Here is a 26,752-nt window from a genome sequence, read left to right as displayed (position 1 = left end):
CCTGGCTGACTTTTTAAAGTTTTTATATTAATAGCTACTTTAAAAATTCCAAGTATTAATTACCTAGCTTTCTCCTTTTCTAAAGATTGTTTAATCTAGTTTGAGTTTCTTGCATTTCCATATGAATTTAAGAACAAATTTTTCAACTTATACGAAGAAAAAAAGGCCATTAATATTTTGATAGATGTTGTTTCAAATCTCCAGATCAGTGTGAAGACACTGAAGCCTCTCGTTACGAATGGGGGGTGTTTCTCCAGATAGCTAAGCTTTCTTTAATTTCCTTAATTTTCAGTTCATGTCTTGTATTAGCTACTTTCACAGAGCAAGAACTGAATGCCTGACAGAAACAACTTGAAAGATGAAAGAGGTTAGCCCATTGGGTGCATGGTTTCATCCCATTGCAGCAGAGGAAGCAGGAGCATGAAAGGACTGTCATTTGGCAGCAGGCAGGAAGCAGAGAAAACAGGCTGGAATCCAGGGCAGTTATAGCCTTACAGCCCCACCCCTCGGTGGCCTACTTCCACCACCCACACCACACCCACCTTCTAAAAGCTCCACAGTCTTCAAAATAGTTCCATAGCCCGGGGACCTAGCATTCAAATATGAACCCATGGAAGTCATTTCAGATTCAAACCAATTTCATTACATTTATTCATAAGGTGTTTTTTATTTGTTTGTTTTTTTGTTTCACTATTGTTAATAGCTACATTTCCTTAATTTCACTTTCAGGTTATATATTGTTAGCATATATAAATATAATTTTTGGAGTAAGGCATTCTGGGGTATCCCTGTAGTCCTAGCACTCAGGAACCTGAGACATGACTCAGGTCCCAGTGAGAGACAATGTCTCAAGACACAACAATGAAAACCAGTGTGGGTAACTCTGAGGTTGACCTCTGGCCTCCGGGAGTGCCCAGAGCTGCACATACCATGTAAGATGGGGGTGGGGGGCGAACAAGCCTGCCATTGGCATCCAGACCTGCAATCCAGCACTTGGGGGCAGATACGAGGATCAATACAAGTTCAACCCCAGCCTGCTTGACTGAGTTTTGTTCCAGGCCAGCCAGGGCTGTGTGGTGACATGCTGTCTTAACAAACAAATATATAGATAACAAAAAGTCAGAATAGAAATGATGGGAGAGCCAGGTGGTGGTGGTGCACACCTTTAATCCCAGCACTCCGGAGGCAGAAACAGGCGAATCTCTTGTGAGTTAGTTTTATGTCAGCCTGGAGTTCCAGAATAGGCTCCTAAGCTGCACAGAAACCCCTGCCTCATAAAACCAAAAGAAAAGAAAAAAGGAAAGTAAAGAAAAAGAAAAAAGAGAAGAAAAAGGAAAATGGGAGAGAGAAAAATGTAGTTTATTTTTGTTGTATATGGACTTACTTAATGTATTCAGCGGTGCTAATAGGAGTCTTTTTAGCCCTTGTTTCCTTGTCCCTGGATTCCTTAGGCTTTTGCATACAGGATCATGCCATAATAAAGTTGTTTCTTCCTTTCCAATCTGCTTGCCTTTAATTGTCTTGCCTAGTTACTCTGATCAGAATTCAATCTTGAACACAGGTGTTGAGAAAACATCCTTTCTGTTTTCTGTCATAAGAGGAGAGCATTCAGACAGTCGCCATGTTAGCTTGTCTGGCATGCTGGCAGATTCCCATAGTCTCAGGATGTGGGAAATGCGGGCTTGAGGATTGTTGCGGTCAGACTGGACTACATAACAAGACTCTGGACCTGGGGGTGAGGGGCCGTGCAGAGAGAGAACGCCTGGCTCGGTTGACACGGTGCTTTCCAAGCAAGCCTGAGTTTGGATCCCCAGCTCACTCGTAAAAGGCCTACTGTGGTAGCTCCCTGGGTATTCCCAGAGCTGGGGAAGGGGAGACACATGGATCCTTCAATCACTGGCCAACTGGTCTAACCAGTCAAGTCTGAAGTCCTGGAGAGATCCTGTCTCAAAAAATAAGGTGGAAAGTGATTCAGGAAGACACAGAGCATCCATCTCTACCCTCCATACGCACACACACACACACACATGCACACACATTCACACAAACACATACTTACACATGTACCACACACACATTTTTTAAAAAAATAAAAGAATAGAAAAAATATTTTCTCTACACCTATCACAATGAAGAAGTAGTTTTCTTTCCTGTGAATATAGTACATAGCTCATTTATTTTATTTTTTGTTTGTTTGCTTACTTGTCTTTCAAAGACAGGGTTTCTCTGTATATTCCTGGCTATCCTGGAACTCACGTTGTAAACCAGGCTGGTTTCGAACTCAGAGAGATGCACCTGCCTCTGCCTCCTGAGTGCTGCGAATAAAGGTGTGCGCCACCACTGCCTGGCATCGTATGTAAACCCAAAATTCCATTCTCTTAATAAACCTTTTTGGCCACCATATAGTCCTTTATCTGAGGTTCAATATACGCTTTGTCTCATGTTTCTGCCTGACTTCATATAGTGCTTTTTAAAATGCTCTGCTTCTTCTTCTTCGTCGTCTTTGTCTTCACTTCTTCTTCTTTTCTCCTCCTTCTTCTTCTTCTTTTTTTATGGCATTGTAGAATTCATCACTGGAGCTACCTGGGCCTGAACTTAAGTTTAAATCAATATTTTAAATTATTACTTGAGTTTCTGGAGTCATTGTGGGTTTAATCATATTTTCTGTTTCACTTTTTACTTAGCCTCAGTGTTTTGTGTTTTCTGTGGTATTTCCCAATGCCCTATCTTTTTCTGGGTCAGGATTAGCTCATATACTCTGACACCATCATGATGGTTATTTCCTAAGAGCCATTGCCCTGAGGGTGCCTGCCCTCTTCCCTTAGGCCCCCTTCACTTTCCCACAAGCCAGTGCCAAAAGGTTATCAGCTGGAACATCAGGGACCTTCAGAATCCTATTCTTGCATAATTGCCACCTATGCAGATAAGTAGATCCCCTGATCTTCCAGTTATTAAATATTTTAAGCATCACCCTTGGAACTGGCCGACTGAGATCCACTACAGGCCTCTTCTCATCACTGTGATCCGAGGCCTATCCTGTGTTTCAGCATTCTACTAGGCAGGTCTGGAAGGAGGAACAGCATCCATTGATTAGGTAAGCCTGACTGGCGGTTGTGAGGCAGACTGAGAAAGGCCTGTGAAGCTGAGCCCAAGGCTGGCAGGGGAGAAGGTGTATGGGGCCTGGGCTGATTGCTAATGAAAGTTTAAGCCCCAGCCATGGCTGTTACAAAGAAAGGAAAAGCGGCTGCTGATAAGCGTGTACCTCAAAGTAAGTGAACTGAAGAGGAGGTCTTTAAGCTAATGGTGTTCCTACCTGGCCCAAGACACACGGAAAATGTGTGGTTAAAGCGAGGCCACTGATTCCAATCTTTTCACAAGTCAGACAGCACGAGACCGATCACCCAGAAGCACACACTTTGGCAGTTAAACATGTCTGAGATTAGAATATGTAACTACAGTTAATAAATAGCAAGGCACAGAGGATGTGTGAAAAGCAGTGTCCTATAGCCCACGGTGCCTTAGATGAAACCTGGGAATGAGTGGCCTGGCCAGGAAAATCACATCCGCCTGCTATATCTCTCTTGCGTCAAAAGGGAGACACGTCCAGAACCTTCTGTTACACAAGAAGAGAAACCACAGCACAGGAGCAATGACAATGGCGACTACCCTGCTATGCCCAGGAGCCAAGTACGAGCTGTGGTCCCTGGAGAGCTAGAGAGTTCACTGGCCTTCAGAGACAGAGACACCTCTTTGCCCTGGCTGACTATTGCCTGAGCCTAATGTTCATAGATGTTCTGAGTTTTTCCAAGAAGACAGAAATCTTAGACATCTAGATCGTTACGTGAAATTCCTATTTGCGTGTTTGTTTTGATTAGCTTTACAAAATAACATGTTTGCTCAGATCATTTGCATGCATGCTTAGGTTTGATTGGTTCTCCCTTTCACATCTATCTCCCTCCCCAACCAGGTACCCACACCCCCAGCTTCTACTTTCATATCACATATCTTCTATGTCCTGCCCCCATCCCTTGGGCAACTTCAAGTTTCCTAGCTTTGCCCACTTACTTCCTCCTAGATATAGATATTTAACAGTCCCAAAGCTACGATCCACATACAGGGAGCACTTGCAATATTTATCTTTCTTAGCCTGGGTTACCTCAGTTGATATAGTATTTCCCAGTTCCATGCATTTTCCTACAAGTTTCACAATTTAAATGTTGTTAGTCGGTGAAAAAAATCCCACTGTGGGGGCTGGAGAAATGGCTCAGCGGTTAAGAGCATTGCCTGCTCTTCCAAAGGTCCTGAGTTCAATTCCCGGCAACCACATGGTGGCTCACAACCATCTGTAATGAGGTCTGGTGCCCTCTTCTGGCCTGCAGGCATACACACAGACAGAATATTGTAGACATAATAAATATATTTTAAAAAATAAAATCCCACTGTGTACAGGTACTACATTTTTATTATCCATTCTTTTTTTTTTTGTAGCCATTCTGGCTAATCCCATTTATGATCCATGCTAGAGCAGCAGTAAACATGGATGTGCAGATATCTCTGTAGTAGAAGGTAGAGTCCCTTGGATATATGCCTTCCTTGGAGTTGTGTAGCTGGGCCATATGGTCATATGGTCATGTTTTTGAGAGCCTTCTAATATTGAATTTTAGCAAAAATATTTTAGTAGAAATATTTGTGTTAGACCCAACCCATGAACATTTTGTATGTCCCTGTATATATGTGCATAGGTATTGTTTTGTTCTCCGGATGTGGTATTAAGATGCAGCATGAAGCAAGCCACTTTTTATCATGAAAACAACAACAAAAAAAGAGAGAAACCTATTGCAAAGTTGAACATTAGGTTCTTAGGTCCAAAATAACAAATATTGAGTGCAAGCCAATAAGATGCAGAATTTGACCAAATTATTCAAAGATTGGAGTCCTGTCTCTAGCCCTGTGTTGTCATCCAAGTAATTTACCTTCCCTCAGTTTCCTTTCCCCCATTAATAAAGTGGGAGTAGCGATAATAAAGTAGAGAATAGCATTGTCTGTCCACTGAAACTACACAGTGGTAATAAGAGCCATGTGTGACAAAGATGGGGAGCATCAAACTTTATAGAAATGTCAGCTGTTAGTGTTGCCAGAATCCTATAGGTAGTTGGGACAATGCAAGTTCCTGGACCTCAGCATCTGAATGATAGACTAGGCTATTTATCCAGACCATTAACACCTACTGAAACAGCCATCTCATTAGCCAACATGGGTTGGATAGATGAGGAAGCATAAGGCAAGAAGATACTTTTTAAACGCCAGCCAACATCTTGGGATGCAAAATAGTACTGGGTTGATATAGTGGAGCGTAGGCACCACACCATTTGTGTTTTTAGGAGCCACCCAGGAAGGAGAAACCCAGTGGAACTTGCAACAGGCTCTGCAGCTTACTCACCCTGGTACCCTGGGCACTTCCATTTGACACTTCGATTCCATGTTGCTGTCAAGGGAAAGAAAAGCTCCCCTTTTCTTAGTAGACATCTGGACTGGCTGGTTTTGTGTCAACTTGACACAAGCCAGAGTCATCCGAGAGGAAGGTGCCCTAGCTGAGCAAAGGTCTCCATGAGATCCAGCTGTAAGGCATTTTCTCAATTAGTGATCAGCGGGGGAGGGCCCAGCCCATGGTGGGTGGTGCCATCCCTGGGCTGGTGGTCCTGGATTCTATAAGAAAGGCTGAGGAAGCCAGGGGAAGCAAACCAGTAAGCAGCACCCCTCTGCCTCCAAGATCCTGCCCTGTTTGAGTTTCTGTCATGACTTCCTTCAGTGATGGACCATGGTCAGGAAGTGTAAGGGCAATAAACCCCGTCCTCTCCAACTTGCACTTTGGTCATGGTGTTTCATTGCAGCAATAGAAACCCTAAGACAACACCTTTCATGATGCATCTAAATCTCTATTTTGATTTTTTTCCTGAAGATTTTTAAATTTTGAATTATGTTTCTAAATATATGTGCCTGAGCGCAGACGCCTTTTGAGGCCAGAAGAGGGCACGGGATCCCCTGGAGCTGGAGTGAGAGGCGGCTGAGAACATGGATGTAGGTTCTGGGACCAGACCTCAAGTCCTCTGCAATAGAAATGCGAGCTCTTGATGGCTAAGCTCTCTCTTCAGCCCTCGGGTCTCTGTTTTAGACTATCAGGGAGTCAGCGCACTTTCTCCAGCCGTTTCAGTGGACTTCTGGCCAGTCTCAAATGGTATTTGGAAGTAAGAATGAAAACACTATGCCTTTAGTAAAAGGGAAGTTTCATCCCCAGTACCAGAAGCTAAATCAAATCACTCAGAAGCAACGTCGTCTCTAACTTCTAAATGGAACATTTCTATATAAATTTCTTTCACAAATCAGTTCAGCTGAATAAAGTTGGCCATTAAGCTGGCTTCTCCATTTTTATCCTACTGCTTCCGTTCATGGCATCATTGTGTTTTCCTGGGAAGGGTGAGGTAATAAATAGGCCAGCTTGTTGTCGTGCAAAAGCAGTCATAGACAATGTAAGTGAATGAATGTGGCCATTTTCCAATAAAACTTTATTTATATACCAGCCACAGGGTTTGGCCCAGAGAGATGAAATACTAACCCTAGAGTCCCAGAATGTCTGGAATGAAAATGTTGGGGTCTGTCTTCACTATCTCCCCATAAGTTATGTATCCAAGTAGCTCTCAGGTTACAGCAAGTATTCCATTCAGCATGCCCTGTTTGAGTTTCTGTCATGACTTCCTTCAGTGATGGACCATGATCGGGAAGTGTAAGGGCAATAAACCCCGTCCTCCCCAACTTGCACTTTGGTCATGTGTGCACCCTGGCCACACATACACACATACACACGCACACACATCTTGCTTCTGTTGCTCTCACTTTTCTTCCCAATGCCGTCATGTAACTAGTTTAATGCTGTATAATCACATTAATATATCCAGTGACTATCTTTAACTTCAGATGAGGAGGTGATTGTTAAACCACATACTGAAGACATATGAGACTTGCTTGGGAGAAGTTTTAAAATAAGAGCATTATAAATTTCTTTATTTTTATTGTTTGTGTGTTTGTGCATGAGTGTATATGTGTCTGGAGGTCAGGAGCCATCTACCTTGAATGTTTTGGGGTGAGATCTCAGTGGGACCTGAGATTGGGTGTTTAAGCTAGGCTAGCTCTCACTGAGTCCCAGGGAGCCACCTGTCTCTGCCTCCCACACAAGAGGATTGCAAACAAACACCACCAAACCTAGATTTTTCCCCTTTTGGTTTTTCCAGACAGGGTTTGCTTTGTAGACCAGGCTGGCCTCAAACTCACAGAGATCCATCGGCCTCTGCTTCCCGAGTGCTGGGATTAAAGGCCTGTGCCACCACTGCCCAGCTAGATCTAAAAAAACAAACAAACAAAAAATGATTTTTGGGAATCAAAACTAAATTTGTCATGTTTGCAAGGCTAGCACATTAGCCCTTATAAATAAATCAATTTTTATGGAAAATGCCACTCTGAATATAAGTTAAAGACAAACAGACTCCAATTTAGAATTCCCAAATGCGTGCCGTAATTACTCTTGTGTTCTTAGGTGGGACTCTGGCATCCTTTAAAAACTCTTCCTATTTGTATTTGATGTTGCTGTGGGAACGTAGCTAGTGCCCTGGCACTGCTGCCATTCACTATTTGGGAGAATGAATCTGAAGTAGGCAATTTGGGCTTTCGTTTGTTTGTTTGGTTGGTTGGTTTTGTTTTCTCAAGACAGGGTTTCTCTGAGTAACAGCCCTGGCTGTCCTGGAACTCACTTTGTAGACCAGGCTGGCCTCAAATTTACAGAGTTCCCAAGTGCTGGGATTAAAGGTGTGCCACCATGCCCAGCAGCATTTTGGTTTCATAGAAGCGATAGGTTTAAAGAAAACGTTAGCCAGTGTGGATCTGGACTGAATACTGACTGGCATGTAGAAGGATGGCACCAGAATGTCTGAAGCTTGAAAGTCAGTGACCACTCTTCTGCTCAGAGTTCGATGACAGCGTCTGCTAGTTAGAGATTAACAACCTGGGGTACACCTTCAACCTGGGGTACACCTTCATCCCCCCCCTCCCGCTAAAACCCTCCCACTCACCAGTTCCACTTCATAAAGTCCGTCACAGTTTTAGCTCAAAATCAGTGCCTTTTCAGCTGGAAACCCAGCCTCCCACTTCATGCCTATAAAACAGGGGTGGGGAGAGGCATGGGGGCACCTCACACAGTCTTTGTGTGCTGGTTCCCCTCCTGGGGAAGGAGGGGAGACCCTCATGGCCAAAAATGTGGGAAAGCACTGCCTGCGAGAAAGTCATGGGTGCTGTGCCATCCCAAGGCTTAGAAAGAACTTAAGTGAAATGCCTGGTCCGTCTACCTTTATTTGAGTGTAGGGTCCTCCTTTTGTGGAACCAGTGTTTCTGTTTACCACCTCTTTTCATCCCATCTATCAGTAGCCATCCTGGGCAGAAGGCCCAGTGACATCTGTGGCTCTGGTGTGCTGCCCCTGTTCGCAATCCGTGCTCACCACACACCACACATCCAGCTGCTAGCTGGATGTGTATTCACCTCCCCCAGAGCACAAAAGGCTAGCTGAATGCCCCTGCAGCAGTGGTTCCCATTTCTGAAGTCTGACTAGCCGCCGGGTTTCTGCAGTCTTTTACCTGGGCCCCTTTTCCCACATTGTACACTCGTATGCTACATGGCCGGTAGCAGAACTTAATAAATGTTAGCTGAGTTGGTAACTAAGTGGACAACATGCTGCCTGAAGTAAGTGACAGAACTGGAGTTTTACAAATCGCAGCAGGGATGGGAGGAGTGGAGAGATAGCTCTGAAAGGCTGCTTTGTATGTATGATTTTATTAACTGGCACAAAAGTGTAAACCTGATCAGTTTTGACATGTATGGATCCATAAACCACCATCATAATCCCATAATGTGAATGTGACCATCACAGCAAGCGCTCCTCATGCCCCCTTGTAATCGCTCCATTACACACACACACCCCACACATTACATACACACACATCCCCCCACCCCACACACACACCCACACACCCCACACATCACACATACTACACACACACCCCACACACACCACACATACCCCACACACCCCACACAACCCCTCCCACACATACCACACACACCCCCACACACATACCCCCCCACATCACACATACCTCACATATTCTCACACACAAAACACACACACACACCCCACACCCACACTCCCCCCACACCCCACACATCCCCCCACCACACACAAACACACACACACACACATTCCTCCCTCCACACCCCACATATTACACACACACACACACACACACACCACTCCCCCTTTTTCCTCCCTGCCTCTCCTTGCCTCTTTTCACTACGCCATACGTTGCAGTCCACGGCAAGGCCAGCACTGATCTGCTTAGGCCAGCCATTGGTTTAGATTTCCGTCAGGTTCACAGGAGCAGACTCACAGCTTGTCTTTTGCCCGCCACCCTGGCATAGCTGTTTTGAGATTCACTCGCACAGCACAGACACTCCGTTTTCATCGTTGAATAGTATTCTTCTGCACTGCTGTACCGGCGTTTGCTTCACCATTTGCTAATTGAGCTGTGCTGACTAGTTTTCCTGCTGCTGTTGTCAGCTTGACACAAGCTGGTGTCACCTGGGAAGAGGGACCATCGGTTGATGTTGAGAAGTTTCCTCCATCAGATTGGCCTTCATCAAGTTTGTGGGCACTTTCTTCATGGTTGATGTGGGAGGGCCCAAGTGACTGCGGGTGATGCTACTCCCGGGAAAGTGGTCCTGGGTTCTGTAGGAAAGCAGGCCAAGCAAGCGCTGGAGAGAGCAAGTCAGTAAGCAGCTTTCCTCCGTGGTCTCTGCCTCAGTTCTGTCTTCAGATTCCTGCTTGAGTTCCTGCCCCGACTTCCTCCGTGATGGACTGTGATGTAGACGTATAAGCCAAATAAGCCCTTTCCTGCTCACGCTGCTTTCGGTCATGGTGGTTATTATAGCAAGAGAAAAGCAGACTAGTGCAAGATCTCACGTGGAAGAGGATAGACCTTGAACTCCTGATCCTCCACCCCCAAGTCGCCACTTCCACACCCGGCTTATCTTATTTTGGTTAGTGTTTCTTTTCTCCTGACTGCTAGGACTTCTCTTTTTCACAGCTTTGGCTTACGATGTCCCTCCCTGCCTTTTCTTTGTCTCTCTGTGTTTATTGCTCATTGAACTTCCAGGATCTCCCGGTTTGTACTTTTCTCAGTTTGGAAAAAGTTCAGCCCTGAATTGTTCCCACTGGCCTCCCACCTGCTTGCCTTTAGGGACCTAAATCATCTGCAGGTGGAACCAGTTGCTCTTGCCTTAGGGCACAGTCACTGAGTTTCCTTTCCGGAAGTTTCTGTTGCTGTGTCTGCGTCTGGAGAGCACTCTGCTTCCCTCTGCCCTGTCTAACCTGTCACCCCTGTAGACTCCCTACCTTACATATTCTTTCTCTCACACATTACACCTCTTCGACTTCAGTTTGAGTCTTTTGAAAAAGCTTTTTCCCATGGACTTATACTCCATGGAATGCCACTACAATAACTGTGGTGTCTTTCTGTTAACACCCATGCTAATTTGGGGTCAATGTTAGTTGAATGTTCTCATCATGACTCTTTATTTCCTAATCTTTCATTCATCAGGTAGATCTAAGCAGTATTCCATCTGGAGTTATTCTCTACTACTAAGGAAAAAATGCCTTTCTAAGTATTTTATCTCATTTCCTTGTTTAATTTCTGGGGACAGACCGTACCAAACTGAATGGGTACTAGGCACTTTCTTTTTAAAGTTACAGAAGGATCTTTCTTACACACCGATTGACGTTTCTCCCCCTATCTGAGTGGACTCGTCTGGAACTCCAGACCCTCGCCCAGTGCAGCATTCTCTTCGCAGTAAATGTCCTGTCAGCTCTACCTACCTTGGGCTCCTGAGCGCTCAGTCCACTAGTAACTTCTTGCTTCCTTCTCCCTTGCCCTGTGTCCAGAAAACACTCAAAGGAATAAACTGAGGCAGTTGGAGTCTTGGTTTGTTTACTTTTTTCTTCTTTTCTTTTCTTTCTTTTTTTCTTTTTTTTTTAAAGACGGTTCCTCTGTGTAGCGTTGACTGTCCTGGAACTCACTCTGTAGACCAGGCTGGCTGTGAACTCACAGAGATCCACCTGCCTCTGCCTCCCGAGTGTGTGCCACCATGACACACCTAGTTTATTTTTTCATCTCTCAAGAATCAGTGTCTTCAGAGATTGTGGGAGTGGCCAACTAATGATTGGTCCAGCGTGAGACCCTGGCCGTGAGAGTGATACCTCTGATACTTTCTGGAACACCAGGACCCAGAGCCTGGATCACCCAGGGACCTAGGACAGAACCAAACACATCTGGAGAAAAAAATGTCAATGTAACGATGCCTAATGATGCTTTGCTATATACATAGACTGGTGCCCACTCAATTGTCATCAGAGAGGTTCATTCAATAACTGATGGAAACAGATGCAGAGACCCACAGCCAAACATTAGGCTGAGCTCTGGGAATCCTGCTGTAGAGTGGGAAGAATTGTAGGAGCCAGGTTGTCAAGAGCACCACAAGAAAACCCACAGAATCAGCCTGGGCTCATAGGTGATCACAGAGACTGAACCAACAACTAGGGAGCCTACATGGGATTGACCTAGGCTCTCTGCATATAACTGACAGTTGTGTAGCTTGGTCTTCTTGAGGGACATATAACAGTGGGAACAGGGCTGTCTCTGACTCATTTGCTAGCTTTTGAGACCCTATTCCTCATACTGGGTCACCTTGCCCAGCTTAATCTTACTACAACTTAATATGCCATGCTTTATCTATATGCATGCAAGGTCTGCCCTTTTCTGACTAGAAATGGAGGAGTGGGTGGGGGAGGGACCGTGAAAAGAGGAGGGGAAATCAGTGTCTTATTGCGGGGGTCCTCTCTTTTAAACCTTTTTTGTTTTGTAACATTTTTGTCTGCTTTTTTTATTTCATTTTGTTTTTGGTCTGTATAAGGTTTTTTTTTCTGTTTTGCTTTTGTTGTTTTTATTATTTTAGATATGTGTGTGTGTGTGTGTATCCATTTTATCCAGATTGGAAGACTACCAACAGTCTTTCTTCCTCAAGGTCAGTTGGAGTTCAGCGATTCATTTGTACTCACTTCAGTATGACTTCATTACGAATCGTTTGGACTCACGTAATTTCTGTTGGGGTGTCTCTATTTTATTTAGCGGAAATAAGACTGCAACTTTAAAAAGAACTCCGCACCAGCCACCATGCCCTTTTGAGATAAAATGTTTTTAATTTTAAGGAAGTCATAGTGTTGGTGTTTTCCTAGAGGTTTGACCTAGAGTTCTAGAGAAAACAATGTGACTTTTTAAAAAGTGGCCCCCAAAATGGCCATCTGACGCCTTTCTTTTTCATTTGGCACTTAGAGGACAATGTGTATGAGAATATGCAGGAATCGCAGGAAGTCCCCGTGTCCAACCACCTTGACGAAGTCATTGCTGCTGTCAGTGACACTGGGAAGAGGGTCCCGAACAAGCTGCTCCAGACAGCGCTGTTCCAGCCCCCTCGAGAGAAACTCCACCTGTGCGAAGAGAAAGCTAAGTCCTTCTTGAGCAACCGTGAGGTAAGGAGCCTTGAGGTCACGCACCTGCTCTCTGAGAGCTGAGCCCTCATCACAAGCATGAGAAGCAGGGTGGTGGGACTACATTTCTAACCTCAGGTGTGAGATTCAAGAGAGTCCTCGAGAGAGGGCCTGCCTTCTAGCATGAGTGTGGGGTGCAATGATTGATCTTCGTTGTCAACATAACTGCATTCAGAATCATTACGAGTCTTGAGGGGCACATACCTGTGAGTGTGCCTGTGAAGGTGGTTCCAGAAAGGAGTAATGGAAGGTTAAAGGTCACGCTGACTGTGTGGCTAAGGTACATCCCCATGGGCTGAGGCTCTAGTGAAATGAAAGAGGAGAAAGGAAGAACCACGCTGAGGGCTGGCATTTCCCTTTGCTTCCTGTCTACTTCCTGACTACCACACCTTCCTGGTAATGACAGACTGAGCCCTCAGAAACCCTGAGCTGAAGCAGGAGCCTCCTTACTTGTTTCTGTTGGGTATTTCGATCACAGTAACAGGGAGTTAAATAATATGTTGAATTTTAGCACATGCCAGACCTACCTACAGTGGATTATAGTACAGACTGCATGAAACGTCTATGTATGTGCAGCCCATTCAAATGCGCTTATGGTTCTTGTTCCCTGCGTCTTCGTTCCCATCCACCCCTCACAGAGGTTACTCAGTCATTCACTCATCCTCATGTGATCCTAGCCTCAGAGGGGTTTATGTATGGTTGGATTGAGATGATAGAAGGGCAGTCGTGATCAGTTCTGGAGCAGGTTCAGTCAGTGGCCATACAAGTCAGACAGCAACTAAAGCATGGATCCTAGGACGGGAGCTGATGAAGCTGCACTGGAAACAGTGTTAGGAGCCCTCCAGATGAAGACGAGGACAGGAACCTTGGGGACAAATGTGGCAGATAGGTAAGTGTTGACAGAGGTTCCTGTCGTGTTGAGTCCCACAGCCATTCAATCCCAAAGAAACACACAGAGGCCTACATTAGTATAAACAGGTTGGCCTATTAGCTCAGGTTTCTTATTAACTCTTACATCCTACATTAACCCGTAATTCTTGTCTGTCTGTGTTAGCCATGTGGCTTGGTACCTTTTATCAGTGAGGCATTCTCATCTTGCTTCCTCCAAGTCTGGGTGGCGGCTACAGACTGTGTCTTTCCTCTTCCCAGAATTCTCCTGTTCTCATTGCACCTGGGGGAGCACAGTCTCTTTGAGGGACTAGAAGGAAACTCTGGGACAAAGACTGTCGTGACCCAGTGCAGCGTAACCGCACTGGGGATAGAATCCAGGCCCTGAAAGACGCCCACTCTTCAGACAAAGCATTCTAACGGCCCTGGGAAGGACTTAGGGTTGTCAACAGGAAAAGGTCATGGGCGGAAGAATGTTCACTCCACAGCTGTACATTGGCGGGGTGCAAAATGGATAAAAGCAGAAGAGGGTGCTTAGGCTAGGGGATATTTGTGACAGTCTCAGAAAGGAAGGACAAAGGATTGGAGGTAAGGCAGGGGTGCCGAGTTCCTTTGAAGGATATATAGAAATGTGAATCAGTGGGGCTGACTAAGGAGGGAACATAGGAGCTAGAGATGCGAGTGAGGTGGAGGACTTGCAGATTCTGACTTAGACTCCATCTGTCTGAGCCCTGTTCATTCGCTGTGGACCTAATTTTTATTCCATACCTACTGTCTGTTAATACTGGGGTTAAGTAAGCTCTGGGCCAGCTCCTCAGCCAAGGCTTTACAAGAAAGTTAATACTTCATGCTCAAAGGCCTATAGCATGTGTAAGGGCATGAACTGCCCTCCTGTGTCTAGAATGGTACAAGCATTTCTTTATTCTGTGGTTCCAATAAGGATATCTAGGATATGGTAGTGAGCAGGCTGGAGCTAAGGGGTGCGAGTTATAGGTAAGACAGAGCTGCTCACTGTGGAGATAGAGTGTGTCCATCATTTACATCAGGGAGGGCCTCAGAAGGTCGTGGCCAGTGAGCTGAGAACTAAGGGAGGAAAGAAGCTAGCTGAGGGAATGGAGCCCTCGGGAAGGGAAGGGAGAGGAAACAACACATGGAAAATCTTCAGGGCAGGCTTGAGTGTGCCCTGTCTTAAATGAAGAGAGGAAGCCATGGGCTGAGATGACAGACATGTGATCAGAGAAGCAATCAGTTCAGGACCTTGCAAGTTACAAGCTGAGCGCCCCACAAGATCTCAACATTTCATCAGGGTCCACCTGGTATAACTTATTTTTTAAAAAAAAAATCCATTTCTATGTAGTTTTTAATTTTAAAGTTCATTCAGACAGAAAAGTTATGACTCAGGCTGGAGAGATGGCTCCGAGGTTAAGAGTACCTGCTGCTCTTCCAGAGGTCCTGAGTTCAATTCCGAGCAATGGCATGGTGGCTCTCAGCCATCTGTGAGATCTGGTGCCCTCTTCTGGCCTGCAGGAGTACATGTAGGCAGAACACTACATAGAATAAATAAATCTTTAAAAAGAGTTAGGACTCATGAGTTGTCAGCGTCTATCTCATTCACTTATTCATCTGTTTATTGTGCCGCTGAGCCGCAGCCCAGTGTACTCACTTAGATCTTTCGTTTCATTTCAGCTCACTCTTTCTCTTTACTATCATTATTTTCTCAGTTCAGAACAAATTATAGATACTATAATATATAAGAATGCTATGTATATAATATAAATGGCTATATATTACATATTAAATAAAAGAATTTCTCTTCTTTAAGAATAAGGATATTCTCCCATATCACCACAGCACAGTGATTGAAATTAGGAAACTAATACCTATGTACTAATGTTATATGATTTGTAAAAACAAAACAAAAAACAAAAGAAAAAACACAAGCAGATCCATGAATAGATATGAGTTCGCACTGAGTATAGATTCAGTATCTCTTTGGCCTTCTTCCGTCTGCTGCAGGTTCCTAGCCTGAAGCAATTACTCTACTGTCCTATTATTAAATAAAACTCAGGAGTCAGATGTGGGGTAAAAACCTGATTGATCAGAGAAGTGGTGGAGAAGCAACCAGTGACCTCCTCTCTCTCCTTCCTCTATTCAAAAGGGACCACAAATCTTTCTAAGCCCCTCCCTACTTCTTCCTGTGTCTCTCTGTATGTCCTGGGTCTTCCAAAACCTCTATGGCTCATTCTGGTCAGCTAATAGCTGGCTCCGCCCTCTGATTCAAAGTAAACTTTATTGGCCATCTTGGGAGTGTCAGAGTATGATCAAAATATCCCATAATACTAGTCGTCTTTGTCTTTGCTGCTCTTGATATTTTGAGTCACATATTCCAAATGTGTCATAGAATATGTCTTCCTTTGAGTTTGTATTATGTTTCTACATGCAGGTCTTCACATCTCAATTAGCACAATCAAGTTAATTCCCCACAGGTCAAACTCCTAGGTGAATTTGACTTCTGTCATGTCAGCAATTGGTATTAACCCTCAGTAATGCTGGCAGCCAGAGCCTTCCTGTGTAGTCTCTGCACAGAGCCTCTTAGCCTTGCTGATAGCCTAATGCTTGGTCAGGTGCTAGTTTGCTAGGGCCATCAAAACAAAATGCCACAGGTGCAGGGACTTAACCGGCAAGCAGTTTCCCTGCAGTTCTGGAACCTCGAAGTCCAAGGCTCGTTTTCTTCTTTCCTTGACTACTGATGGCTGCGCTTTGTGTCCTCACATGGTCATTGTGCACTTGTGTATCTGAGTCCTGTCTTCTATACGCCATATTGGATCGGGGCTTGTCCCCAGGGCCTCATTTTATCTTTAGATTTGTTTTGTTGTTGGTGGGGTGTGTGTGTGTGTGTGTGTGTGTGTGTGTGTGTGTGTGTGTGTCTGTGGACAGAAGAGGGCACTGGGTTTCCTGGAGTTGGAGTTTCTGGCAGTTGTGAGCTGTTCAACCTGAGTGTTCTGTGAGTCATATTCTTCAGGTCCTGTGTAAGAGCAGGAAACACTCTTGACCTCTGAGCCATCTCCCTAACCCCAGGAACCTCCATATTAAAATCCTCATAAAACGCCTCATCTCCAAATGCAACTGCATTCTGGTAGACAGGGAGTTAGGACGTCAACATAAGAATCTGGACACAAGCTGGGTATGGTGGTGCACTCCTTTAATCCCAGCAATTGGTAGGCAGAGGCAGGTAGAAGCCAGCCTGGTCTACAGAGCGAGTTCCAGAATAGCCAGTGCTACATAGAAAACCCTGTCTTGAAAAAAAAAAAGAAAAAGAAAACAAAAAGAGACCTTGGAGTGAAGCACGATTAATAAAAACTCAGAGAAATTGGGGTTCAACATGAAGGTCCAGAAAGCAAACCAGCCAGCCACTGGCTCTTACCTCGACCTCGACTGAAAATGGCAATCCTGCCTCCAGGAATCTCAAAATGAGACTATGTTTCAGCGCTGTCTCCTCTCATTTTATAAATCCTTTCTAGAGCTAGGATTAAAGGCATGCACTGCCCGGTTTCTATGGCATGAGTGTACGGAGGCAGTTCAAGTTGAGAGCTAAAGTGTATTGTTTGATGACCACTTCCACTTTCACCTGGACGTCCAGCAGCTGTCTGCTAAATGTTAGCTGGAACATCCAGGAGGCGGTCAAATGTCTGTTCTACCTAGTTTTGCTTTATCCCGCCATATTTGCCACCATGAAGTTGTATTTACTTCTTAAGTGAATTGTTGCTTACTTCATCCAACCAGATGAACACTCTACCACCCCAGACAGATCATGTCTGATTCGCTGACACATCCCAAATGCTTAGCACATAGAAAACAGTAAATACGTATTAGGTGGATATACATACACGTAGGCCTCATGGCTCTCGGGTCCTAAGCTGTCTGTGTGGTAACCTCAGTTTCTTTTCCTGCCAGTACCAACAGGCCATCCAGGAGCTTGTGCGCTGTGTGGCGCTGACAAGGATTTGCTATGGCAGCTCACACTGGAAACTAGCAGAGGCGTATGTTAATCTGGCTCAAGGCTACCTCCAGCTGAAAGGTGAGTGTCTCTCAGCCAGCGAGGGTCAGTTCATCCGCAGAAGACTCTCTGGTCTCCCTGTCTTCAGATGGAGTTACGCCAAAGGGAGCTGGTTTTTGTGGTTCTGCTTGCCAAGTACTAAGCGTCAAAGTCCTTTTAGGAAGAGTCGGTAAGGCATATAACATATAGGTATCAGCGGGAAGAAAGGAAGATTGGGGAATCGGTAAGGCATATAACATATAGGTGTCAGCGGGAAGAAAGGAAGATTGGGATCCGGGTTTTTTTGTGGCCTCAAAGTTTGAGTTCTTGGAAGATAACCTGTTGGGTGAAAAGGTGGCAGGAAAGAAGCCAAGACATGGAGTGGAGGCTTGAGTTCTCTTGAGAGGTGGGAGACAGGGGTCTGAAAGAGAGAGAGAGAGAGAGAAAGTAGTCAAAAAATGAAAGGCTAACCCAAGCTGGCATTAGCTTGTACAGCTTTAAAAGCTCAGGTTAAACCGGGCAGTGGTGGCGCATACCTTTAATCCCAGCACTCAGGAGGCAGAGGCAGGCGGATCTCTGTGAGTTCAAGGCCAGCCTGGTCTGTATAGAGCTAGATAGTTCCAGGACAGCTAGGACTGTTACACAGAGAAACCCTGTCTCAAACGAAACAAAACAAAAACCAAACAAACAAAAAGCTAAGGTGAAACTTGCTTCAGACAGACGTAGCCGGTGTTCCAACTCTGTGGCCAGGACTCAGCCTTTTTCTTTTCATATCGTTTGGCTCTATTTGTCTTGATATTAGCTCCATCTCAGCCAGGCTTTTCCCATAGACTACCAGAAGCTTTAGGTGTCCTTGCTAAACATGACCAAGATAAAAGGCTACACCACCCACCAAAACATCCCAGGATTTTGGAGGCCCCTCATTTAGACTTCACTGGACTATAGGCTGAAGGGAAGGCACAGTCTGGTAGGTCAGACCTGGCTCTGGGTTCTCCTGTGTACCGGGAAAGCAGCTGGTTTTGGCCAGGTTAGGATGTGCAGGGGTCGAGCATCATAAGAGGAAGTTAGAAGGTGGGGATGGATGCAGGAAGATAGAATGCAGACACTCACATGTGGCGTCTTCTACTCACTGCTGCTGATGCTGACTTACACAAGGTGCCCCACAGCACCACCCTGCACTCCGTTCACCCACCACAGAGCAATGGTAGGGTGCTGGCGACACGAGCCTTCCAGGCCCCAGTGAGTGGCCTTACAGCTGGAAAGTACCACAAGATAGGCCGTTCTTACCTGTTTGTCAGGGGCCACCAGAGCCAGAGGGGGCATTGGAGATCATCTCTTTAACACCTCCTCGGGATTTTCTAGATTCAGAGAAAATGGATCCTAGTCGGAACAGCTTGCTGCAAAGGCACATTGTTAAAAAAGCAGCTGATCGGAGGCTCAGACCTCGGAATCGCGCGCCAGTGCCAGTGTCCTGCCATCTGGGATTTCAAATCCTGCTTCCGCCTGAAGCCCCCTCCCTTCCTCGTGGATCCTTCTCTCTCAGTTTAAAGTCAAAGCTGTACTCGCTCTTCAGCGAGGTCTCAGGGCCAGCCACCATGCTAATGGCCATGTAAAACCTATTCAGACTTAGCCGCTACCTGTGGAGTTGGGGTGCTCCTACTACGTCTCTTCACCGTCAAGGTAACTGAGGCCAGTTTCATAATGGACGGTGGAACAGAGGATTCGTGCTGGGCAGTCTCGCTGCGGAGCCGATGATCTTGAAGCTGAGCCTGAGCTGTCTCCCGTAGATTAGGTTCAAATTCTAAGGGAAGGGGCTCTACCTGGAACCCTAGTCCATCACTGTAGGTGGGGCATATGGACAGTTGACACTGATGAACTCCTGACAGCCAGGTTAAAGCTATGCCTTCAAATATAAGAGACAGAATTTTGCAGGAGTTCCTACACAAAGAAGACAGACTGGCTTCTCTCCTTTAGAACATACATTGTTTCTGTTTCATAGACTCAGGAATGGGATTCACTTGATATTTTGACAGTTTTTGCAGAGAACTGAGATCTGATTAAATGTAATTCCGAACCTGGGGCTGCAGATGTATGAATATGAGCGGAGGGGGTGTCAGTGTGGAGGCAGAAGGTAGGAGTGTGTGGGGAGGGGACCCAGAAGGTGGGAGTGTGTGGGGAGGGGACCCAGAAGGTGGGAGTGTGTGGGGAGGGGACCCAGAAGGTGGGAGTGTGTGGGGAGGGGACCCAGAAGGTGGGAGTGTGTGGGGAGGGGACCCAGAAGGTGGGAGTGTGTGGGGAGAGGACCCAGAAGGTGGGAGTATGTGGGGAGGGAACCCAGAAGGTGGGAGTGTGTGGGGAGGGGACCCAGAAGGTGGGAGTATGTGGGGAGGGAACCCAGAAGGTGGGAGTGTGTTGGGGAGACAACCCAGAAGACTCCCGAGCTGCTCTTCCTCAGTCTCACCCCTCCCACAGGTTAATCAACCCCTGGAAGAACTCTAGAACACACGGGGAAATCAGTAATAACACTTACCATCTGTCTCATGTTCGTCCGTGGCTTCCCGGGAGCAAGAGCTCGCAGCGCGGTAGTCCATGAGCTCTGGGGGTTGTATGTAGAAGTATTTCTAGCCCCCGTATTTGTGCTGTGCTCAGAGAGCTCTTTAATATTATGACTGCCAGTGCGTGAGCAGAAGACTCAGACTTCTTAGTATGTCATTTAGATTGCTGTCACTCAGCCAGGATCACAGTTCCTGAATAGCTCGCTTCCTACCCAGAATGCCGCAGTCCTTGCATTCCATTTGTGTTTTGATAATTATTTATATTTTACATCTGATGCTGGTGATGTCTCAAAGCTGCTCAGTTCCAGCTTGTTGTGCTTGATTTTATTTCTAGAAAGGCCATTTTGGGAAGTGCTTTCCGTCGTGACTACTTGATATGAAACAAATCTTAGGTTGTTATAGTCAGGGTACTAGTTCCTGCTTCCTAGATCCGAGTCTGTGTGCGGCTGGACAACACTTGGTGACCTTGCCAGATCCCCTGGCTGTGGGGACTCGTGTTCCTGAACCGCTGAGATTGAAGAGACACCGACACCTCTTTTTTTCTCTGTCCGTAGGGATGTCACTACAAGCAAAGCAGCATGCGGAAAAGGCCAAAGAAATCCTGGCCATCTCCATGGAGAGTCCCTATCACGACAATACAGAGGTCTTCAAGTGCTCCATAGAGCTTTTCTACACCACGGGGAGAGCCCTGCTCGCCCTGCAAAAGTATCCTTTTGCTTCTAATCCTCCCCAGCAGAAAGCACCGACTCTGAAATTCTTACAGTTAATCCTCAAACAAAAAGTTGCTATTCAGGAATAACAGTATTGTATGAGCAAGGAAAGTGCAGGAGATGGGGTTCCAGAATCTAGGAGCCAGCGGGACTTTTCCTGAACATCTTTCAGATTTAAAGAAGCCGTGGAGAACTTGTTGAAAGCTGAACGACTTTCCAAGGAGATGCTGCAGTGTGGGAACATTGTAAAGGAGGAGTGGGTAGAAATCCAAGCTCGGATCAAGCTGTCGTTTGCACAGTAAGTTCCGGTTTAGAACTCATATGTATGTTGACTGAAGGCTGTTGGGCTCTGTCCATGGCTTCTCCCAAGGCCATTGTCCAGTAAAGAAGAGCAAGGCTGTCATATCAGAACAGCCCCAACCAAGACAAACCCCAGTGATGCTTGCTTGTCACTTGATGTAGAATATACTCATACCACCACCCCCGTGGTTGCAGAGATCCTCTCATCCCCGACTCTCTTCCTGCCAGCTCTGCCCATCCCTATTGCCCCTTCTTCCCTCTCCTTCCCCTGTCCTCTCGCCCACCCCAGCGTTGTTACCGTTCATCCCAGGAAGCTTTGCTGATATTGAAGATGTTTTTCTGAGGTTCTGCCCCTGGGATGGGATTCCTAGGTTACAGGATATCAGCAGTGTGAGCTCACTAGGCACTGACCCATTGCCATGCCTAACTATGTGGTCACTTGCAGGGTGAATGGGGTCCCATCTTGTTATAACTCCCAACAATATTTGGCACTGTAACTCTTTCTAACTTGCTCCCTGAAGTATGTACCAAGCTACCCAATTATTTTTAAAATTCCATTTACGTTTCTTATTGAATTAATGAGTCTGAATCCCGCTGTATACCTCTGAGAATTTGAGATTCTCCTTCCACAAATAGCCTGTTAAGGTCTATCTTATTTTTCTTTTGGAATTTTCTGTGTTGCTCATACTAACAATTGAGATTTTTCTTATGTTGTACGTGTGAATTATGTTGAATATATTTTCTTATATCCATTGCCCTTTATTTTGTCTGTGGTGTTCTTCATAATATAGAAATTCTTCATTTTACCAGAGTCCTAACCAATCATTTTTTCCTTTCTGCTTTATGCCTTTGAATTTTGCTTAGAAAATATTTTTCATGCAAATATCAAAGAGTTTCTATAATTTCCCTCTGCCTCATATGTTTTAAGATACTAAAAAAATATATGTGTATATGTGTGGGTCTGTGCACATGAGTGCAGTGACTGAGGAGGCCAGAAGGGGGAGTCAGATCCCTGGCACTGTAGTTAAGGTGATTGTGATCCACCTGATGTGGGTGCTGGGAACCAAATTGGGGTCCTCTGCAGGAGCAGTACCTGCTGTTAAACTCTCCAGCCTCTACCTCACGTTTTAAAGGTGGTGTTACTGCTCCTTACATTCTTAGTATTTCATCCCTCAGTTTAGAAACTTCACTTTGGATAATCCAAAGATTATCCAAATTAGGGACTTTAATCTGCAGATGGATTGATTTTTCGAGCTATCCCACTGTTAACTGATTTTCTAGCTGTGGCATTATGGGTAGAAGCTTGCCTGCTTAGAAGCACCTCTGAAATGGATGTGTTTTCTTTTGTCAGCGACTCCCCCACTCAGCTCCTAGAATGTTCCCAATGGCACAGAAGAAGCTCCATTCTTTATTGTGTGTGTGTGTGTGTGTGTGAGAGAGAGAGAGAGAGAGAGATGACTTAATGAGTTCGTATAATATGAATTATATTAATTTCTGAAATTCAAATGTACGCCTTAACACACACATACATTTTGAGACAGGATTTCTCTGTGTAGACCTGGGAGCCCTAGAATTAGCTCGGTAGACCAGGCTGGCCTCGAACTCGGAGATTTCCCTTGCCGTTTCCTTCCAAGTACTGGGTTTAAAGGCGTGAACCACTGCTCCCAGCACATCTTAAATGGTTTTTAAACTGATGCATTAGTGTTTAGATGAGTGTATTTAAACCCCCCAAGTGTGATCAATGTTTTGTCTACGTCCTGTGGTTTGCTATTGTTACACATACCCAAGGTGGTTTTGCTGAAGGGGAGGAGCGCCCACAGCACCCCTTCCTTTGGTCACTTCTCATCTCTGCTCTAGTGTTTGTGTTGCTGTGGTGAAGAACCCTGACCAAAGGCAACAAGGAGCGGGAGGGGGCGGGGCCTACTTGGCTTACAATTTGTTATAGTTCTGTTAGTGTAGAAGTCAAAGCAGAAACTCAAAACGTCACTCCCCAGAGTCAAAAGCAGACAGATGGAGAAGTACCAGGCGCCCAGAGCCTGTTCCGTCTCACCAGGCATCGGGGAATGAGAGCTAAAGTCATAAGATAATGCCGCGGTCCCAGGAAAAGGCTGAAACCTTTGGAAAGATTAATAGTACCAAGTGTTGGCAAAGACGAGCACTCAGAAATGCCCTCTCCCTCGTAACTTCTTGGCTGTTCTGGATAGGCCTCTTAGAAAACTGTTTGCCATTATCTCCTAAATCTGAACGTCTTCACACTCTTTGACCCAACGGTATCACCCATAATGTATACTCAGCAGAAATCTTTGAGTGTTTATTCACCAAAACACACATCCAAGTATGTTCCCAGCCTCATTATTCAATAGCCAAGAACTGAGAACAGCCCAAATGTCCTCAAAAGGAAGCTGAAGATCTGCGATCTGTTCGTATACAAAGGCATTGTCAAGCCGCTTGTTACATAACGTCATGAATGACTCTCACAAACACAGTATTCAGTGACAGAAACCAGACCCCAAATATGCAAACTGGTCCCATTCACAGAACTGAAGGAAAAAGCTCATTTGTTGGTGACCGGAGGGCTAACCCACACAGCGTCTCTGCCTGCTCAGCACGAGACGCTTTTTTATCCCATTGTGCAGGAGGTATACAAATGTGAAGCCCCAGATCTGATATTGGCTGCATCTGTTGAGACCTGACTAATGCGTCAGTTCTTAGTGTTGAGCACTGTTGCTACAAAACACTGAGGTATCCTCTGCCAGAATCTGGCGCCACCTTAAGAGCGCTTGCCAAATCGCAATACCAAACGTTGACAGCAGGTGGCGAGCTTTGTCCACATCTGTGTCACAACACTCAAGAATTTAAAGGCCCAGTTAAACTCTTCAGAGATGCCTTTGGTTATAATAGAATTGTTTCTCATCCTGCCACGTCCTTCTTTCCTGGTTCTTCGCTCTGACATTTTCCACAGAACTTGTGTGTTTAAAATGCGCGATTTTCCTTTACTCTCTTTGCTTTGTGTTCTCATGGAAAGGGGAATATTTTGTTCCAACAGACTTGCTTTAGAAAGAAACAAGGCTTTGCTTTTGGCGTGCTTGTAGTTACGCTTGAACTGCGTGGCATTTTCTCTCTTGAGTCTTGGGACTGGAAGGCCAGGGGAAGGTCTCGGGCAGCCTTTGGATTTCCGCCCCTCTTAAAAGGACATCTTTTAGTGTGCTTCTCCTTTTATGGTGGCTACCAGGCAGGCCTGGCACAGATAGTTAGGGCTGCAAAGTGACTCCCGCACAGACTTCTGCCCCTGTAGGAGGTCTGGGGCGCCTTCCCTCCATGCCCCATCCTTTCTCCCTTCTATAGCACCACTGAATTCAGTCATGACTTACTAATTTGCAGAGTGCCAAAGTGTTTCTGAGTTGTTTCCATCAGAAAGTCACCAGCAAAAATGGGAGTACTTTCCCCCCAGTGCTCAGCACTGCATTCTGTTCTGGGAACTCACACGGAGCTCCTGGAGGTGGATACTTACCTTTATACATACAGGTGTGTGGGCACCAATGCACAGCCCTCTTTCCAATAACGAGGTACAGTTGCTGATGGCTATACACGGATATGATGATCCATCGCCACACCCAGCTCTCTCCGTGACCGTGTGACATCATGTTTGGAGTCTTCCCCAGCTTGGTCTATGAGCACCCGAGTCACCCAGCTGTGCTGAACTAACCCAGGAATGAGCAGACGCATTTTTTTCCCTCAAGCATCAAGAGGGCCACCTGCCAAGTGTTTCTAAGCAGGGTGACGTGATGTGAGGGTGGGTTGTGAATCAGCACCCTGGGTTCAAGTTGGGGTTCGTTCAAACCACCCTACTGGGAGGACACGGGCAAACCCCTGCCTCCTGTGTGTCTCACTCTCCTCCCTAGCCACTGCGCAAAGAACAGGATCTCAGAAAGTGGCTGCGAGGATTAAGTGGGCACTAGACTAAACACATGGTGGTCCCTTAAAAAGAGAAGAGCAGGACAATATGGAGAAAAGAGGCAGGGATGGCAGGGGAGAGAAGAGGAGAGGGAAGGGGAGAGGTAGGGGAAGGGAGGGGAGGGGAGAGGAGAATAAAAGGCACATTAACTACCAGTTACTGATGCCTTCTGTGGCAAGCTCTTGAATACATTATTTATTTTACTCTCAGTCCTTACTGCAAGGTGGATACTCTTATATTCCTATTTGCATAGGAGCTAAGGCTGAAAAATGGCATTCCCCAAGTCACACCATGGGGAAGTGACCAGACAGAACCTTCTCGCTCCTTCCTTCCTTCTTTCCTTCCTTCCTTCCTTCCTTCCTTCCTTCCTTCCTTCCTTCCTTCCTTCCTTCCTTCCTTCCTTTCTATTTCTGTTTGTTTGTTTCTTTGCTTGTTTTGAGACAGGGTCTCCCTATATAGCTCTGGATGTCCTGGAACTCACTGTGTAGAACAAGCTGGCCTGGAGCTCACAGAAATCTGCCTGCCTCTGCCTCCGGAGTGCTGGAATTAAAGGAGTGCACACCACTCCCAGTCTAAAGCCTGCTCTTTCAAATCAGTGCCCGGGCTGCTGTGCACAGTACAGAGTAATTCACTAGTGCTGACTGGCGTTCTGGCCACATGGTCAACAGCAACGCTCCACCATGCGTGGAGAGGGGCGCAGATGCAAATCTTTTCAAACATGGACTCTTGGAAACCTCACTTGTGCTCCGTGGAGACTGGGTTCTCATCATATTGTTCCCACACAGTTCTTTCCGTTCACTGAAGTGCAGCGTTCTCACCAAACCCCAGAACTTCTAAGAGCAGACTCTGTAACTTCAGAAACACGAAAGGAGACTGCTTTGTTTAGTGTGCACAGAGCGAGTGTGCATCCCTGCATTAGATGTCATGTGCTCTGTGCAGTGACTGTGGATATATTTTCATTCAATAAAATATGCCATGGTGTAAGTTGTGAACCTGCCAAACATACTGTCGCATTCTGTTGTTCAGAATTCTCTGTCTTTTCGTCTGTCTGGTGTTTCCTCGAGCTACCAAGCACACCACAAACACACTAGATGGTACATCCCCAAATGTTCCCCATGACAGATAGAAAGGGATAGGAAAAAGCCTTGCTGCCCCACAGGTCACAGAAGGAACCAGAGACAAGGTTTCCCAATACCGACTGATGCGTAAGTGAGTTGAAGATAGAGGAAGACCATCGTTGAGTGGGTCCTTGATCTAATACTCCTTCTCTTCCTTTTTATTAACCATTTGGTAAATCTAGTGTGAGTGTGCTTTCCCCTTTGCCTTTGAGTTTCAGAACGCTCTGCAGGTGCATTAGCATGGGAACCGCATTTCTACCTGTGTCTGGTGGTGAAACCCTGTAACAGCAGGTACCACCAACTTCACAAGGCGACAGAAAAGGCTTCCTTCTGTGACACACTGGTCAACAGACTGTTGTTCTAGTTTGTCTTTAATAAAGTATTTGAAGCACATAAAACTGTAGATAGTGTTATCCAGATTGTCCTGTGCATTAGACCAAGCTCACACAATAGGAAGTCCTACAAATGGAAACCTGACAGGTGTTCGCC

General features: G+C 45.8%; 1 protein-coding gene across 5 annotated transcripts in view; it reads left to right on the top strand.

The window, feature by feature from the left end:
* Ttc23 (tetratricopeptide repeat domain 23) overlaps window positions 1-26,752 on the top strand; it is a 90,262-nt gene that overhangs the window by 5,349 nt on the left and 58,161 nt on the right. For 2 of the 5 annotated variants that reach the window (XM_048434812.3, XM_048434811.3), the window contains exons 2-5: window positions 12,487-12,683; window positions 17,544-17,667; window positions 20,735-20,885; window positions 21,063-21,188. In XM_048434812.3, coding sequence (XP_048290769.3) covers window positions 12,507-12,683; window positions 17,544-17,667; window positions 20,735-20,885; window positions 21,063-21,188 — 578 coding nt within the window. In that variant the 5' untranslated portion in view covers window positions 12,487-12,506. Of the gene's footprint in view, window positions 1-3,107; window positions 3,269-12,486; window positions 12,684-17,543; window positions 17,668-20,734; window positions 20,886-21,062; window positions 21,189-26,752 lie in introns of those variants that run through there. The other 3 variants (XM_085682645.2, XM_048434809.3, XM_048434810.3) reach the window with 3 other exon arrangements.

The sequence above is a fragment of the Myodes glareolus genome, chromosome 24 (assembly GCF_982192425.1).
Source record: "Myodes glareolus chromosome 24, mMyoGla1.1, whole genome shotgun sequence".
Lineage (NCBI taxonomy): Eukaryota > Metazoa > Chordata > Mammalia > Rodentia > Cricetidae > Myodes > Myodes glareolus.
Note: the sequence above shows the minus strand (reverse complement) of the source record. Positions and strands in the feature narration are given on the sequence as shown.